The sequence below is a fragment of the Scardinius erythrophthalmus genome (assembly GCF_964197995.2).
Source record: "Scardinius erythrophthalmus genome assembly, chromosome: 7".
NCBI lineage: Eukaryota > Metazoa > Chordata > Actinopteri > Cypriniformes > Leuciscidae > Scardinius > Scardinius erythrophthalmus.
In genome coordinates this window covers 29,387,419-29,404,927 of record NC_138227.1, presented here as the reverse complement: position 1 = coordinate 29,404,927, position 17,509 = coordinate 29,387,419, and the positions used below count along the sequence as shown (strand labels likewise).

At 39.6% G+C, this 17,509-nt stretch overlaps 1 protein-coding gene across 3 annotated transcripts in view; it reads right to left on the bottom strand.

The window, feature by feature from the left end:
• Positions 1-17,509, bottom strand: part of robo2 (roundabout, axon guidance receptor, homolog 2) — a 205,948-nt gene that overhangs the window by 72,351 nt on the left and 116,088 nt on the right. For all 3 annotated transcript variants that reach the window (XM_081370090.1, XM_081370091.1, XM_081370092.1), the window contains exons 3-5: positions 7,198-7,355; positions 5,958-6,078; positions 5,488-5,626 (exon numbers count right to left, since the gene is read on the bottom strand). In XM_081370090.1, the coding sequence (XP_081226216.1) occupies positions 5,488-5,626; positions 5,958-6,078; positions 7,198-7,355 (418 nt within the window). The remainder of the gene's footprint in view (positions 1-5,487; positions 5,627-5,957; positions 6,079-7,197; positions 7,356-17,509) is intronic.

Here is a 17,509-nt window from a genome sequence, read left to right as displayed (position 1 = left end):
GTGAAATCATGATCAACCACCCCTTTAACATTGATAATAAGAAATGTTTCTTCAGCTGCATTATTAAAATGATTTCTGAAGGATCACGTGAAACTAAAGACTGGAAGGAAATACCAAAATGATCTCATGGAATAAGAAACTATCACCAGTTCACATTTGATCAACGGTCAGTGTTGAAATATGAAACGAATATAAAACCATGACACTTGTGTCCATTAAAATACAAAACTGCATCATAGCAGATGCTATCTAGAATACCAGATTAAAAAATCTAGTATATTCAGAAAGAACTGTATAGAAACACTGCATTTTTTTTTATTGCTGACAGCAAAAGATCAATTATTCAACAATGACACACTCTACAGAGAAGGAGGAGGCTTTCAACTGGAACCGCAGATGCTTCCAATATTTATGAGGCGTCCGATATGTGTGTGTGAGAGAGAAGTGGGTGTATCTGGGAGCTAATCAGAGAAACAGGCCAATTCCAGGTCAGACTGTACAGAGAGGGATTTGAGATGTAGAAATCCAGCCTGTATTGATCTGCACCTCTCTGGCAGCTCCTAGGTACTTCAGGAACACAATGTCCTGGAAACTGACAGCCAAAGGTGATGAGCTGTGTGCGAGTGTGTGTGAGGTGAAAGTGCGGCTGAGAAGTTGACAGGCCTTGCAGGTTGGTCTTCTTTGTAGTATGTTGCTATAATTGGGATTTCTGGAGTGTGCATGCGTGTCTGTGAGCCAGTCTGAGAGGGCGTTGTGCCATGGAGCTTCTCGTCTGACAGCTAGACAACGCTATGTCTGCTGTCTGTCACTCCAGATCCGCCCTTCAACGGGAAGCATGGCTCAGAGAGCATGCCATGTGGCGCAGGAGACGGGATCCCTGACACGAGGACCAATAAGATCAGGATCAGACTGTTGTTTATACACTATCAATTCACAGAATGTGCGCTGCTTTATGTTATATATGAAGAGATATCAAGAACAACATTTCACCTCAAAATCAAAAGAAATGTATATAAAGCCAATTGAAAATGTAGCCTATTTGCATTCTTTTTCTTTCTTGTATTTTCATCCTAATTTTCAATATTTTTAAAAAATAAAAATAAGCACTATATATACACTACCGGTCCAAAGTTTTGGATCGGTAAGATTTTTAATGTTTTTAAAATAAGTCTCGTCTGCTCACCAAGGCTGCATTTATTAAAATAATAATAATAATAATAATAATATTTTTAAATATTATGACAATTTAAAATAACTGTTTTCTATTTTAATATATTTTAAAATGTCATATATTCCTGTGATGCAAAGCTGAATTTTCAGCATCATAACTCCAGTCTTCAGTGTCACATGATCCTTCAGAAATCGTTATAATATGCATATTTGATGCTCAAAAAAACATTCATTATTATTATCAATGTTGAAAACAGTTGTGTACATTTTTTCAGGATTCTTTGATGAATAGAAAGTTCAAAAGAACAGCATTTATATGAAATAGAATATTTTGTAACATCAATTTTGATCAATTTAATTCATCCTTGATGAATAAAAGTATTTTATTCTTTCCCCCAAAACTTACTGACCCCAAACTTTTGAACGGTAGTGTTTAATGTTACAAAAGCTTTCTATTTCATATAAATGCTGTTCTTTTGAACTCTCTATTCATCAAAAAATCCTGAAATAAAACTGTTTTCAATATCGATAATAATGAGAAATGTTTCTAGAGCAGCAAATCATCATATTAGAATGATTTCTGAAGGATCATGTGACACTGAAGACTGGAGTAATGATGCTGAAAATTCAGTATTGATCGCAGGAATAAATTACACTGTACTATATATTCTCACAGCTGTTTTAAATTGTAATAATATTTCACAATATTACAGTTTATTTTTTATTTTTAATCAAACAAATGCAGAAGAGACTTCGTTTAAAAACTTCTTACCAATCCAAAACTTATGAGGAAAATGCATATGATAAGTCAGGTTTTGGAGAATAAAGCTGACACTGTTTGAATGAAAACGGAAGAAGAATGACACTGCACAGAAGCTAAACACTCCGATGTATCAAGCGTCTTTCTGACAGAGCCCGAGGCAAAGTCTGACATGATTGAATACAGAAAGAGCGAGTGAGAGACGGAGATTAAAGAAACAACATAAACAGATGCTAATCAGATTTTCAACCACTAAGACTAAATATTGCATGAAACGAGCCTGGAAAAAAACGAGAAACACACACACACGCATGCACACACACACACACAAACACACACACACACACACACACACACACAGAGAAAACAGTAGCGCTCTTTAAGCTGGATCTGTTCTCTATTAAGAGAGGAATGCAATTACACATGAAGAAAGGCAATGCTGAGGACACACTACACTCCATTGGTCTCTAAACAACACACACACATATTACGCGGCATGCGTTGCTGACAGATTTGGGGTGTAAACATTTGCAGACACGGCTTTTGAGGGTATTTTCCTTGTTAATATGTACTTGGAGCTCAGAGTTTGTGTGAAAGTCTGCGCCAAAAGGCCTAGTGTTACTTTGACAAGCTAACACGTTCATATCTCATCTCTATATGAACAGCGCAGGCATCCTGACAGCAGCAGAAGCTTGTGAAATTCTGCAAAAGAATTCAAGATTTAGTGTTCGGACCACAAAAAGAAGATATTTTGAAGAATGTCGGTAACCAAACAGTTGATGGACCCCATTGACTTCCATAGTAGGAAACAAAATAATATGGAAGTCAATGGGGTCCATCGATTGTTTAGTTGAAACCGATGTCTTCTCCAAAGGTTTTCACCATTTAAACGTTACGAAAAAGTTGAGTTATAGGTTAACGTGTTGCACATGTGTGAATGTATAACCTGAAGGCCAACTGGTTGCTAACCCGTTATCTACCACATACGCCAGCTCTTTGTAGTCAGACATCTACATAATCATGAGAAAGAGAGACGATGAGGAAAACACAAGTGACTCTGCACAACGGGTGACAGTGGAGAATGTCAAAATTAAAATAATCTGCCGTTTCAGAGACAGGAAATAAAATAAGACCGCGCGACACGTGTTTTGTCGAGTCTGGGTCTTGTGGTAATTACGTGCAGCGCGACTGCGAGTTATTTAATTATTAGATTGTCATTGTTTCTTTCTCGAAACCTAATTAATTTCTGGATATGCTTCTTGGAAAGAAAAGAGAAGAAGCGTGTTGAATTATTACCTGACAGATACGCTGATTGTCGCACTCGCTGAATTAATTACTACGTGTGTTTTAACTGACAGCTGAATAATGTAGATTGATAGAATTGTTTCTTACAAAACTAATAAACCAAGAAAAAGTCTTCACTGAAATGCACGGAATGGCATTCGTGATCTGATGGAGGGAGCATGGTAAAGTAATTATATCTTAATCTTTGTGAGTTTATTACATGTAGCATTTGGACACTACAGGACAGAATATAATCGTGATAAATGAAGATACAAATTCAACCACGCTGGTTTTAGAGCCCATTTTATAGTAAATATTCGGACATAATTCGTAATCTGAAAACAATGGCCTTTCAGAATTGTTGGTAAGGAATGGTTTGGAATCTGCCGTGTCTGTGTACTTTTCCAACGTTCTCCATATCTGCACAGTTTATTTTGTCTGCATGCTTGTTGTGAGAGCATGTGGCCCGCTGACCTGTAGCATATCACAGACACAGACAAACAAACAAGGCATGATAGCACTCAAAATACACAGCCTTATCTGCTGGCTGAGGACACACACCTGTTCGGAGCGGTCTCAGTCGCTGATGCAGTTGTGAATATTTATTTTAATACTTCAAATAATTCACTTGGGGTTACTCTGGGTTTTGGACACTATATTACAATGGTAACACTGTGTTTTTGTGGCCATGAAGCAAGGCGTTTTTTAGAAGAAGCATGACATACCATGAAAACACCTGAAATCAAGCAGAGTATATGAATATGGTGATTCTTTATATATACACAACCATTTCTAAAAGTTTGGGGTTGGTAAGATTTATTTAATGTTTTTCAAAGAAGTCTCTTCTGCTCACCGAGGCTGCATTTATTCGTTCAAAAACATGGTAAAAGAGCAATTTTCTGAAATATTATTACAATGTAACATAACTGAATATACTATATTAAGAATAAATAATTATATATATGTGACCCTGGACCACAAAAGTCGCACGGGTGTATTTGTGGCAATAGCCAACAATACATTGTATGGGTCAAAACTATCGATTTTTCTTTTATGCCAAAAATCATTAGGATATTAAGTAAAGATCATGTTCCATGAAGATATTTTGTAAATTTTCTACCGTAAATATATAAAACATTTATTTTTGTGAGTGAATGCTGCACAGTCGCGAACATAAATGAACAACTTTAAAGGCGATTTTCTCAATATTTCGATTTTTTTGCACCCTCAGATTCCAGATTTTCAATAGTTGTATCTCGGCCAAATATTGTCCTATCCTAACAAACCATACATCAGTGGAAATATTATTTATTCAGCTTTTCCGTGATGTATACATCTCAATTCCAAAAAATTGACCCATGTGACTGGTTTTGTGGTCCAGGGTCATATATTTTAAAATGTAATTTATTCCTGTGATGTGAAAGCTGAATTTTCAGCATCATTACTCCAGTCTTCAGTGTCACATGATCCTTCAGAACTCATTCTAATATGATGATTTGATGCTCAGTAACATTTCTAATCATTATCAATGTTGAAGACTTAATATTTTGTGGAAACTGATACATTAGTATCAAGAATGTTTGATGAATAGGAAGTTCAATTGATTTGAAACAGAACATTATGCATGTCTTTACTGTCAATTTAGATCAACTGAATGTATCCTTGCAGGAAAAAAAGCTTTTAAAAATACTTTTGAATGGTATTATACAATAATAAATCAGATTGAGTTAACTCATCAATAAAACACACCATAGCAATTTCTTTGAAAGAGTAACCAGCTAACAAATCCTCAGTCTTGTGATCATTTCCTATCTAATCTTGTGTCGTTTTTTTTTTTTTTACGAATTCGATTCCAGATTTATTGCTTTTGACACAATGTATCTGCTCCGTGACTAAATCTTTTTTTTTGTGTGTGTACCGCCTGAAGGATGATCTTTGTCAGAAGTGTTCTCGTCCTCTCTCCCTCTCTTTATCTCACTATCACAGTTTTGAAATGAAGAGGCCTGAGGGTGAGTAAGTTCTCTTTAGCTGTGCCAGAGCCTCACCTGCCCCGGTCCACCTGCAGCCTCACCTGTCTTTACCTCAGGGCCTCAGCACGGAGCGAAAGAATGAGGCCCACGACGCAGCTCTGGCTTACATTATCTGCAGGGGGCCTCGTGAGAGAGCTTGTGCGTTTCTGAAAATGGGCCCTGGCATGGAGCTCAACACCTACATCACAGATGCCTATACGAGTAGACATTTGAAATAATGCTTTAGATCGCCAGAAGTCTCACCTCCCGCGGGGGACGTCAATTTCGTCTTTTTTCCAGCGGACGGATGGTTGTGGGTCTCCCTGCACCTGACAGCGAAACTCCACCGCCTCTTCTTCTAGAACCACCTGGTTAATGGGCCGTCGTAGGAACGTGGGTCTCTCTGAAAGACATACCGATGAAAAAAAGGACATGACTCAACATTGAGTCACCAAAACAGAAGCTCTCACGGAGATTTGTGTTATTGTGTAAGATACGCTTTTTTGTGTCCAGTCCCAGCATGTTTTATGCCTAACTTGACGACTCAAGCATAATAGAGGAGTTAAACATACACATTCTTTCATGATGGTAAAATTGCAATCGTTCAAACTTGCTTGTTTACAAAAGCATTAACTATGAGCTGAGAGGTTAAAAATGTTCAGGGCATGATTGATACATTTTGTGATGTTTTTAAGACTTTTTTTGTGGTTTGAAATGTCAGAATTGGCACGTACCGAACACAGTGACCTGGGCCGTCTCACTGTCTCTCTCGCCGACCATGTTGGTGCCCACGCAGATGTACATACCAGCGTCGCTCTTCCTCGTGTTGGAGATCATCAGCTTCCCTCCGCGGATCTGAAAGAGAGCACTGGAATGTTACGGTCTCTGCAACACCTCATGCGATAAGTTACTGCGACACTATCTTAAGTTAAGTGCTTTGCTCAAGGGCAAAATAGATGTGGTTTATGATTCACCTTTTGCTGGTTTTGAACATGTAGCCTAATCGTCTAGATTCAAGGCCAGATCATAACCACTATTTCACACCTCAAATATGGCTTTCTTTGTTGCAAAAAATGGTAACACTTTACAATAAGGTTTGTTAACATTAATTAATGCATTAACTTAAGTAAACAAGCAATATATTTTTACATGCATTAACCTTTGCTACTGTTAGTTAATAAACATGTTCATGTTATTTCACAGTGCATTAACTAATATTAACAGATAAAAATGTTTGATTTTAACAATGTGTTAGGCAATGTTGAGATTAACATTAACTCAGATTAATAAATGCTGTACATGGATTGTTAATTGATATATCATTTTAACTATTTCAGTTAACTATGGAATATAATTTTTTTTTTTTTGCCGTGTCTGCAAAAAGTTTATTGCGACTAGTTCCGAAAGTCACAATTCTGACTTTTTTCCTCGCAATCGCGAGTTCATATCTTGCAATTCTGCCTTCTTTTCTCAGAATTGCGAATATATTGCACAGTTCTGACTTTATAACTCGCAATTGCAAGTTATAAAGTCAGAATTGGGTGATATAAAGTTGCAATTACCTTTATATTATTTATTCAGAGGCAAAAACATGTTTTCAAAAACTTTGTTTTAGGTTTTCCTTTAGATTTACAATGGCTTTGCAAAACAAACTAAACTAAAACGAAACAAAATGAAACAAAACAAGCAAAGCAAAGCAAAGCAAAGCAAAACAAAACAAAACAAAACAACATACTGTATAACATAACATATAACAAAACAAAACAAAGCACAGCAAAACAAAACAAAACAAAACAAAACATAACATAACATAACCAAACCAAACCAAAAAAAACCAAACAAACAAACAAACAAACAAACAAACAAACAAACAAACAAACAAACAAACAAAACAAAGCGGAAAAAAACACACACAAAAAAAAAACAAAAAAAAAACAAAGCGAAATTAGTTCTGTTCCTGTCCCCAGTTCTCACCTTGATCCTGTCGTCCTTTTCGTCGATTCTGACTTTGTCTTTCTTCCAGTAGATGGTGGGCTCCGGGTGGCCACGAGGGGGAACACACTCCAAGATGGCCGGCTCTCCAGCGGCCACCACCACGTCCGTAGGGTTCTGTCTGAAATCATCACGTAACACTAAAAGAGAGAGAGAGAGAAAGTAACAGATTAGCTCATTATTTAACCATTTTCAAATTTAGTCATGCTTACAATCCCTGAGGCACAAATAAATGTGCTTTTGTTGCTGAAACAGATGCCATTCAATTAAGCCCTTCAAATGCTAACACACTCCAGCAGTGTTCAAATGTTAGCTCACGTTCAACAGGGATGCACGGAGAAACACCTGTTTGAAAGCTATGTCCACTCGGCCTAACTTAAGGTCACATGAACGACAGACGCAGTAAATCACGCTGTGTGTGAAGCCATCAGTCTGCAGGAGGGTGTGTGCGAGTTTTATTCGATGGGGCGACTACAAGGGAAACTTAATTGGACTTAATGGGGTTCCCTATCGAGAAAGGAGAACAAACAGAGAGAGGGAAGAGATATTGTGCCCTCCAGCTCTATGTCAGAAGAACGAACGCACATACAGAGCGGTGGGTGGGCGGGTATATCCCTGCCAACTAATCAACCATGCTCACCCTTTCATCATGCCAACTATGCCTCTGGCCATGACTAATGTAGCAATAAACTCCACAGCAAAAACATACAAGAGGTCACCTGATTATCAGCGAAGAATAAATGCAATGAATTAATAAACACACCTGTACACATCGTCACTTTCATCAACACCGCTTTATTAATAAATAAGGCAGGCAATTATCCTCTAGCACTGACCTGTGAGAGACAGAAGGATGGATTTGTCTTACCGATCATGTGTTAATAGTGGACGTTTTGTGGACGCTTTCCACTAGAAACAAACATTGATGTATTATTTTAATTTAATACTGTGAAGCTGCTTTGATACAATCTGTATTGTGAAAAGCGCTATGTAAATAAACTTGACTTGACTTGACTCAAGATTTATGAATTCGATAAGGACTTCAAAGTGATTTAATAATAATATGAAAGAGAGCACTCTGACTTGGAAATCTGATTGTGTTTAAAGCTGTTCAAACACGAACCCTGACCACACATCAGTTGATATGAATGTGCCTTATTTATAATTATTATTATTATTATTAATAAACCCTAGATTTATAGTAAAATAGTAGTAGTAATAATAATAATAATGATGATAATAATAATAATAACAATAATAATAATATTATTAAATCAGAGAGATATATTCAAATAATACTAATAATAACAGTAATACAAATAAAAATACAACAACAACAACTTCTACTACTACTAGCCTACTACTTGGGGTTGGGGTAATCATTTCCCATAATGCAAAACTGCAGTAGATTTTAGCATTTTCTGATGACAATGAGAGCAAACTATTGTGAGTAGAACATGCCACAAGTATAGGGAGTTGCTAAGGTTTTTGTGAGGTTGTTAATGTGTTGCTAGGGTGTTTTGGATGGTTGCTAGGTTGTTGTTTACTGACCCAGTCAAGTCTCTATGATAATCCGGTGTCTTAGATATAGCTCAGGAATAGCTGGATATAGTCCCTTCTTCACTGCAAGTCTTAGGCTTTGTTTTTACCCATTTCATCTCTAGGCAAAACTCTTACTATTACATAATACCTCAGCTCAAAAAACTGCATGATTTAAGATATCATTGAGTAGGTGCACGGAAAGTTACATCCTGAAGTTTAATACTTAGTGTTTTGAATAATGCTGTTAAATAAGACAAAGTGCTGTGTATGTGCATGTAGTTTTACATTTCTTAACTTCACGACTTTCTCTGGCCTCGGGGCCTATACAGACATTCAATACGCATAATTACATTTTCATCCCAGCAAAAGCCTTGACTTTCAGCTTTCTTACAAGTCTCTTTCTCCTTCTCTCTCTCTCTCTTCTCTGGGTGCGATGAGCCTCTCAATCTTCCATCTGATTAATATTTATGTATTGTGTGTCTCCCTCCCCCGCATGCTAGCGAGAGCAGCATCTGTCTGTCAGGCTGGAGGCTAAAGGAGAGGCTTATCTGCCGAATATTCCTTCTCTTCCTCCTGGAGGACGGCTGGTAGGGGCGGAGGGGCTGATTTCGGGCTGCATTGGCAACTTTGCAGTTTTTCTGGCGAGATTTCAAAACTTTCGGAGCAAAGTTAAGGGTTTCGCGGTGGAAAAGTGTAACAGGAGGAGATGCAATGGAGGGAAGCCAAGAGGATCATTAAAAAAAGGACAGATGCTACTTTGTACTTAAGTGTGTTTGGAGTTGTCAGATATAGGCAATGCCAAAGGCAATTAAAGGGCCCGATATCAGAGATCCTTTTTTGTTGTTTTTTGTTTTGTTTTTTGGCTACACATTTGGCAACTACAAGAAAAATCTAATCTTTGTGACAAAAATTGTAAATGTAAACTCAGATTGTACTATAGCCCAAAAACCTCTCATGTGACTTATGAGAATTAGTTCTAGTTTATAGCTGCAACATTCATTGTTTATATATTGTTGATTAAACATTATATCTTACAAAAATATATCAACTTATCAAAATGTTTGACTCTAAAATGAATGAAGTGAACTGCAAAAAAAAAAAAAAAAAAAAAAAAAATATATATATATATATATATATATATATATATATATATATATATATATATGTGTGTGTGTGTATATATATATCATTTTCTTGATAAATAATGTATATATATATATATATATATATATATATATATATATATTAATTATTTATCAAGTTTTACATTATAAAATAGTTAACTTTAAAAATTATATAAATAAACTCACTTAAACAATATTTTCTACAAGCCTAACATATTAAAATAAACAAATAATACAATAAATGTTACAAATATAACATTCTATATACCGGTATATATATATATATATATATATATATATATATATATATATATATATATATATATATATATATATATATATATATATATATATATATATATACACTCAAATTATAACAAATTATTTTAAGATACATTGGCAAGACCATACACACAGGCCTGTGGAGTGGATAATATTTTAATTTCTGCATACAAATCGGTTTGTGTTTACCCATCATGCACTTGTGTTGGTAGCTTGTGTCTGCATCAGAGCCAGCAAAGGTCAAAACACAGTGGGATTACAGCACAGAACTGGCCTAGAGCAATATCACACTTCTTCTGCACTTTATAACATCAACATACTGATCGAGAAAAAGAGAGAGAGCGCGGAAAAGAGAACGGCTGCGGACAGATGAGTGTTTTCCAAGCATGCTACAAGCAATGATAGCATTTCGTTTGAGTGCCTCTCAAAAGTGTTCACTACAGTTGATGCTGGTTCGATGTGGCTCTCGCATGAAAGAGTGCAAATATGTCACTTTGAGAGAGAAATAGCACTTTCTTTTTCTACTGCACTGCCCTTGGCTCTGTGTGTATACATGCCTATTTGTGTGTGTGTGAGTAAAAGTAATGTGAAAATGTGTCCAGTTCATAGTGGGTAAGAAAGCTGTTCCATTTATTTGCAGGGTATATTAGTTCTGTTATGAGCTAGAGCCCCAGTGACCCCTGGAAACCCCATCTACTCAACCTCACACTGCAAATAAAGCCCTACACACACACACACACTCACTCTTCTTGACTTCATCAACATCATCATCACCCCACGGACTAAATGCAGCATTAACAGCTGCACAAACATTGCTGTCTCTATCCCACATCCACACACACATTATTCTTTCTAGAACAACCTCTGTCGGAGCATTTCTGACTGTCCGTTCAAGTATGAACCCGTTTCTAATGTGATCAAGGACAAAAAGAGTTTGTCTGCGTCAAGTACTCAAGTTTTGATATCTTAGAGATTGTACACCCACATATGACAGTTTATCCATTGTTTACACTGAAAAACAGATTTTCTTCCTCAGTATGTTTGTCTTGTTTTCCAGTAAAAATATCTAAACATATCAGTTTATATTTATTTGAGAAGCAAAATGACTTAAATATCTTCCAGGGGCTTAGAAAAATGACCTTGTTTTTCCTTTGACTTAAGTCTATTTCTCTGACCACACTGGCAGACATTTTTTTTTTCATTTTTATAAGCTTAAAATCATTTAATTTTGATACTTTTTCAAAAAACAAAACTTTATACTGTATCTTAAGTCATTTTGTGTCTCAAGTAAATGTATCTTGATTTAAGAATATTTAGATTTTTGACTTTTTGAGATTTTTGTTTAGATTTTGACTCACAATATTCTTTATACTTTCATAGTCGTTATCATACTTTCAAATATTGAAAGCTCCAGTTTCACTGCAGTTGCATGTGAAAGAGTGTCAATTTCTTGTCTTGATGGAATTTTCTATTTTGAGTGAACTATTACTTAAAAAAAGGTCAATTCTGAAGAATTGTGGTGTACAGTGTTGGGGAAAGTTACTTTTAAAAGTAATGTGTAGAAATATTGCGTTACTTCCTTAAAAAGAAACAAATAGCGTTACTTAGTTACGTTTTATGGAAAGTAATGTGTTATGTTGCCTTTGATTTCCTTTTTATCATCTGGGCTGGGCTTGCTTGTTTGTATAATAATAAACAAAAAGTTATATTTTTTGGCAAATGTAAAGGCCCTTTCACACCAAAAGTGAAATGAATAAGCCTCAGACTGAAGGAAATGCACATTTACCCCTGTCCAGTAGAGGGCGCCGCTCAAACAAACCTTTCAGCTGTGCTGCTGTTCTGGATTTCAGGAGAAGAAAGTTCAACTCTTATTTCAGCAATAAAAACGAAACACAAATGTGATGTTTATCTAAAGTAATTTTTTCTTATTGGTATGGTTGAATTGAATCGAAGGTCAGCAGCAAAGAAATTGGTTAATAAAGTGAGATCAATTGTATTACGGAACATTTAATTACAGCAGGTTTGTGTTTTACTGTTTTTAATTATTTTGAGGAATACTGAATGTGTTTTTGTGCGAGTGAGATGGGTAAAGGTATGTTCACATTTAGTCTAGATCTACAATAATCATGTTCACACACAGCATACACAACGTCTCTGCGCTCACTCACGATTTCTCTCAAAATGAGGACAGGAGAGCTGTCAGTCAATACATGAGAAAACAAAGTAACTTGCGTAACTTATTTAAAAAAGTAACTTAGACATTTTGCTGTAAATTTAAAATGTGTTACTTTACAAGTTACTTGAAAAAAGTAATCTGATTACATAACTCACGTTACTTGTAACAACAGTGGTGGTGACCATAAGCAAAACAGTTTAAAAGGGAATAAATTATGTGTTACTACACATGTAAAAATGGCAAAAGTTAGGGTTACAAAGTAGCAATTGTAATTAGCTTCATCTTACAACGACAGAAGGACAAATGGAGGTGTATGTACTGGCAACCAAACACCTCTCACCTTCAAAAGCTGCACCTCCAACGTTAGGCTAACAAGATTGCCGAAAGCCAACCCGCTAATGACTTCCGCCCCATGCTAACGCCTCTGACTGGACCCTTGGCTCCAGAACACAAGCTCATCACAAACAATACAATTAACTCTAAATGAACCTCCCTGCTCGTTCCTCTGTCCTCTACGTGCACTTTCCAGATTCAATTTGGCCTAATCCCGGGCTTTATGGTAATGCATAGCTCATTAAAATGTTAGCTAAAAACTCATTAAAATTCGCTCAAAGTAATAGCTTCATTAGTGTGATATTGCTGAAAAGCAAAGACAAAATGAAGAAGATGGGGAGAAGGAGCGAGGGATGAGGAGAGAATGGTATAAAAAAAAAACAGAACGACTACTTTCTAATCACTTAATTGTGACTGAAAATTTGCATAATGCACACAGACACTAGGTGGCTAATTTTCACTGTGACTTGGTAATTAAACACCGTTCACAACTATAGTGTCACGACCACACACGGGAATCAGGAAGATCCAATAGCAGTATGTTTATTTAAATGTAATCCAAAATCGTAGTCATCCAGGCAGGGGTCAAAATCCAAATAAACAGTCCATAAACAAGAAACACAAACAAGAACAGGCAAGCAAGAGACTACAGAAGTGACGTGACATTTAACAAGGACTCGACAACACACACTGAAACGGACAGGACTATATACACAATCATAATCAAGGTGATAGAACGCAGCTGAGACTGTGATGGGAATCAGGTGTGGCGAACAGGATTATGGGAACTGAAGTCCAAAAGTGATGACACCGTGAGGGAAGGAGGACATCTCGTGGAACCCCGGGGAAAAGCAACCAGACACTGTGACATAACCTCCCCTCAACGGAGTGGCTCCCAGACACTACAAGACAAGGATAACAACAGAACAAGACAAGAGTACAGGACGGGAGGCAAAACAGTAAAGAATCAGGGGGAGGAATGGGGGGCCAGGTCCATGGAGAGGAACCGGGACAGGAAGTGACAAAACCCTAGGTGGCCGGGAAACACAAGAAAGTTTATCAGGCGGGTCCGGCTCCGGCCGCTCTGGGTCTGGTTCTGGCCGATCAGGGTCTGGGTCCGGCTCTGGCTGATCAGGGTCTGGGTCCGGCTCCGGCCGATCAGGGTCTGGGTCCGGCTCAGGCCGATCAGGGTCTGGGTCCGGCTCCGGTCGATCACGGTCTGGGTCCGGCTCCGGCCGATCACGGTCTGGGTCCGGCTCCGGCCGATCACGGTCTGGGTCCGGCTCCGGCCGATCACGGTCTGGGTCCGGCTCCGGCCGATCAGGGTCTGTGTCCGGCTCCGGCCGACCAGGGTCTGGGTCCGGCTCTGGAACAGCTGGCTCAGCTAACTCTGGGTGTTTAGGGTCAGCTGCTGGGTGCTTGGACTCTGGGTCAGCTGCTGGGTGCTCGGGCTCTGGGTCAGCTGCTGGGGGCTCTGGCTGCTCGGCTGGGTGCTCTGGCTGCTCGGCTGGGTGCTCTGGCTGCTCGGCTGGGTGCTCTGGCTGCTCGGCTGGGTGCTCTGGCTGCTCGGCTGGGTGCTCTGGCTGCTCGGCTGGGTGCTCTGGATGCTCGGCTGGGTGCTCTGGATGCTCGGCTGGGTGCTCTGGATGCTCGGCTGGGTGCTCTGGATGCTCGGCTGGGTGCTCTGGATGCTCGGCTGGGTGCTCTGGATGCTCGGCTGGGTGCTCTGGATGCTCGGCTGGGTGCTCTGGAACAGACATTGGCTCCGGCTCTGGAACAGACACCACTGGCAGAGGAACAGACACCACCGGTCCAAGTGTGTGCGTAGCCCACACACACCACATGGCTGTGGCCATAATGGCCAGTGTCGCAGTCACTGAGGGCTCAGGAACTTGCACCACTGGCTCAGAAACAGACACAGAAACAGATACAGGCTCAGGAACTGGAACAGACACAGACACTGGCTCCGGCTCAGGAACAGACATCACCGGCTCGGGCACTGGAACTGGCACCACCGGCTCGGGCACTGGAACTGGCACCACCGGCTCGGGCACTGGAACTCCCACCACCAGCTCGGGCACTGGAACTGGCACCACCGGCTTGGGCACTGGAAATGGCTCGGGCACTGGAACTGGCACCACCTGCTCAGACACTGGAACAGACACCACCGGCTCAGACACTGGAACTGGCACCAACGGCTCGGGAACTGGCACCACCGGTTCAGGAAGACGCACCGCCTGTTCAGGAAGACGCACCGCCGGCCCAGGAAGACGCACCGCCGGCTCAGGATGACGCACCACCAGCTCAGGATGACGCACCGCCAGCTCTGGAAGACACACCGCCGGCTCTGGACGGCGCGACGGCGGCTCTGGACGGCACGGCGGTCGCTTTGTATGACGCGGCGGTTGTTCTGGACGGCGCGGCGGTCGCTCTGGACGGCGCGGCGGTTGCTCTGGACGGCGCGGCGGTTGTTCTGGACGGCGCGGCGGCTGCTCTGGATGGCACGGTGGTTGCTCTGAGCGGCGCAGCGGCTGCTCTGGACGGCTTAGCCGTTGCTCTAGACCACTGAAGGAGCGAGCAGAGTCCCTCCTCCCTTGCCGTCCTTGATGGAAAGCTGCCGGCTCCGGATCGAAGGGAGGCCATGATGGACAGTGGCGCCGATCCTCTTGGCTACCTCCCCCTCCGCGACCTCCCCGTGTCCCGCGGAAGATGACTTGGCGGGTTCCCTGAAAGGATTGTCTCTGGGGAGGGGTGTTGACCACCATGGTCTCCTCAGGCTTACGAGCCCATAAGGCATAACACTCAAAGAGTGTCATGCGAGGCTCTGGCTCTTCGGGTCGAACGTTCGCTCTCTGCAGCCTCTTCTCCCGCTCGGTGGCTGGGGAAAAAAACATACCGCTGGATCTTGTTCTGGTCGAGTCCTTCTGTCACGACCACACACGGGAATCAGGAAGATCCAATAGCAGTATGTTTATTTAAATGTAATCCAAAATCGTAGTCATCCAGGCAGGGGTCAAAATCCAAATAAACAGTCCATAAACAAGAAACACAAACAAGAACAGGCAAGCAAGAGACTACAGAAGTGACGTGACATTTAACAAGGACTCGACAACACACACTGAAACGGACAGGACTATATACACAATCATAATCAAGGTGATAGAACGCAGCTGAGACTGTGATGGGAATCAGGTGTGGCGAACAGGATTATGGGAACTGAAGTCCAAAAGTGATGACACCGTGAGGGAAGGAGGACATCTCGTGGAACCCCGGGGAAAAGCAACCAGACACTGTGACATATAGACATTTCAATCCAAAAAATCATTTAAGGAGGCACTTCTGGGTCTGTAAGAGATGCCAAAACGTCTCCATCTGCCTGTGTAAAAATGATACTCTGACCAGCTGCAGAGTGTGGAGCCCTGGTGGGCGCTGATACCGTGGTATTATGTGTGTGTCGAAGCACAATCACTGATGAGTATTACAATTCAGTCCATGGTAATCCAAAGAATGAATTCGAGTCTATGAAGACACAAGCTACATGGAATTACCACCTTTACTTATTGGTATATGAGTTTTAAAATGCCTTAAACATACAGTTTTCCTATTTTCCAGCTTTGTAAAAATCTCAAATAAAATCAATTTAAAAATAAAAAATAAAAAAATAAAAAATAAAATAATAATATTAATAATAATAATAATAATAATAATAATATATATATATATATATATAATAAAATAACAAAAAAGATAAATACAATAAAATTAAAAAAGTTAAACATTTAAATTTAAATTAATTTAAATAAAATAAAAAATAATGAATAAAATAATAAAATAAGATAAATACAATAAAAACACAAAAATATAAATAAATAAAATAAAATAAAATAAAATAAAATAAAATAAAATAAAATAAATAAAATAAATAAAATAAATAAAATAAAATAAAATAAAATAAAATAAAATAAAATAAAATAAAATAAAAGAGAAGGATTTGTTTACTTTTTCTAAAGTAAAATATAGCTTCTGGTGCAATATAATAGCTTTGTGTTTCATTGAAAATCACAAAAACATTTTGCTAAACTTCTCTTTTGTGAAAAGCATAGAGTTTCTTAAAAAAAATAAATAAAAAAAAAACACAGGGTCTAGAGTAAATAATCACAGAAAATGACATGCTTTACTGGTGAGTAAAGCCGAATTTATACTTCTGCGTCGAACTCACGCCGTAGCTACTGTACGTCGTAGGCTGTGTGTAGTGCGCGTACCCTTCGGCGTACCCTGACGCGCACCTCTCCAATTCTACGTGGACCGCAAGCGCTGTGATTGGTCTGCTAGAACCGCTCCCTTGGGTTTCACACGCTCCCTTTGCATGAGTAATTGCATATCAACGCGGACAACAACGCAGAGGTATAAATGAAAACCAACGCTCCGGCGTGGGCCCGACGCAGAAGTATAAATCAGCCTTAATGCTATCTAGACCAGCACTAATCAGCATAAACCAGCTTGGACCAACATGGAAACTCATACGGGTGTTAGCTGGTTTTCCAGCAGGGAACAGCATGATCCACACACACTGCAGATCGTCAGCCACTTCAAAAGCCACCCACACGTTCCAAAGAAAGTTCCAGCAGCCGTACGGTGCGCCTGATCCGCCGTAATGAACAACCGCTGAGTTTTGAAGCCTGAGAAACCCGCTACAGCGAACGCCTGATCAAAAGCCAAACCCTCTCTCTCCTCCGAAAGCTCATCTACTATTTCTACACACCTCAGACTTCCAAAGGAGAGAGCGAGCGGAAAAAGAGAGAAAGATTAATAAAATGAAGGCTGCTCCTAATTCCAC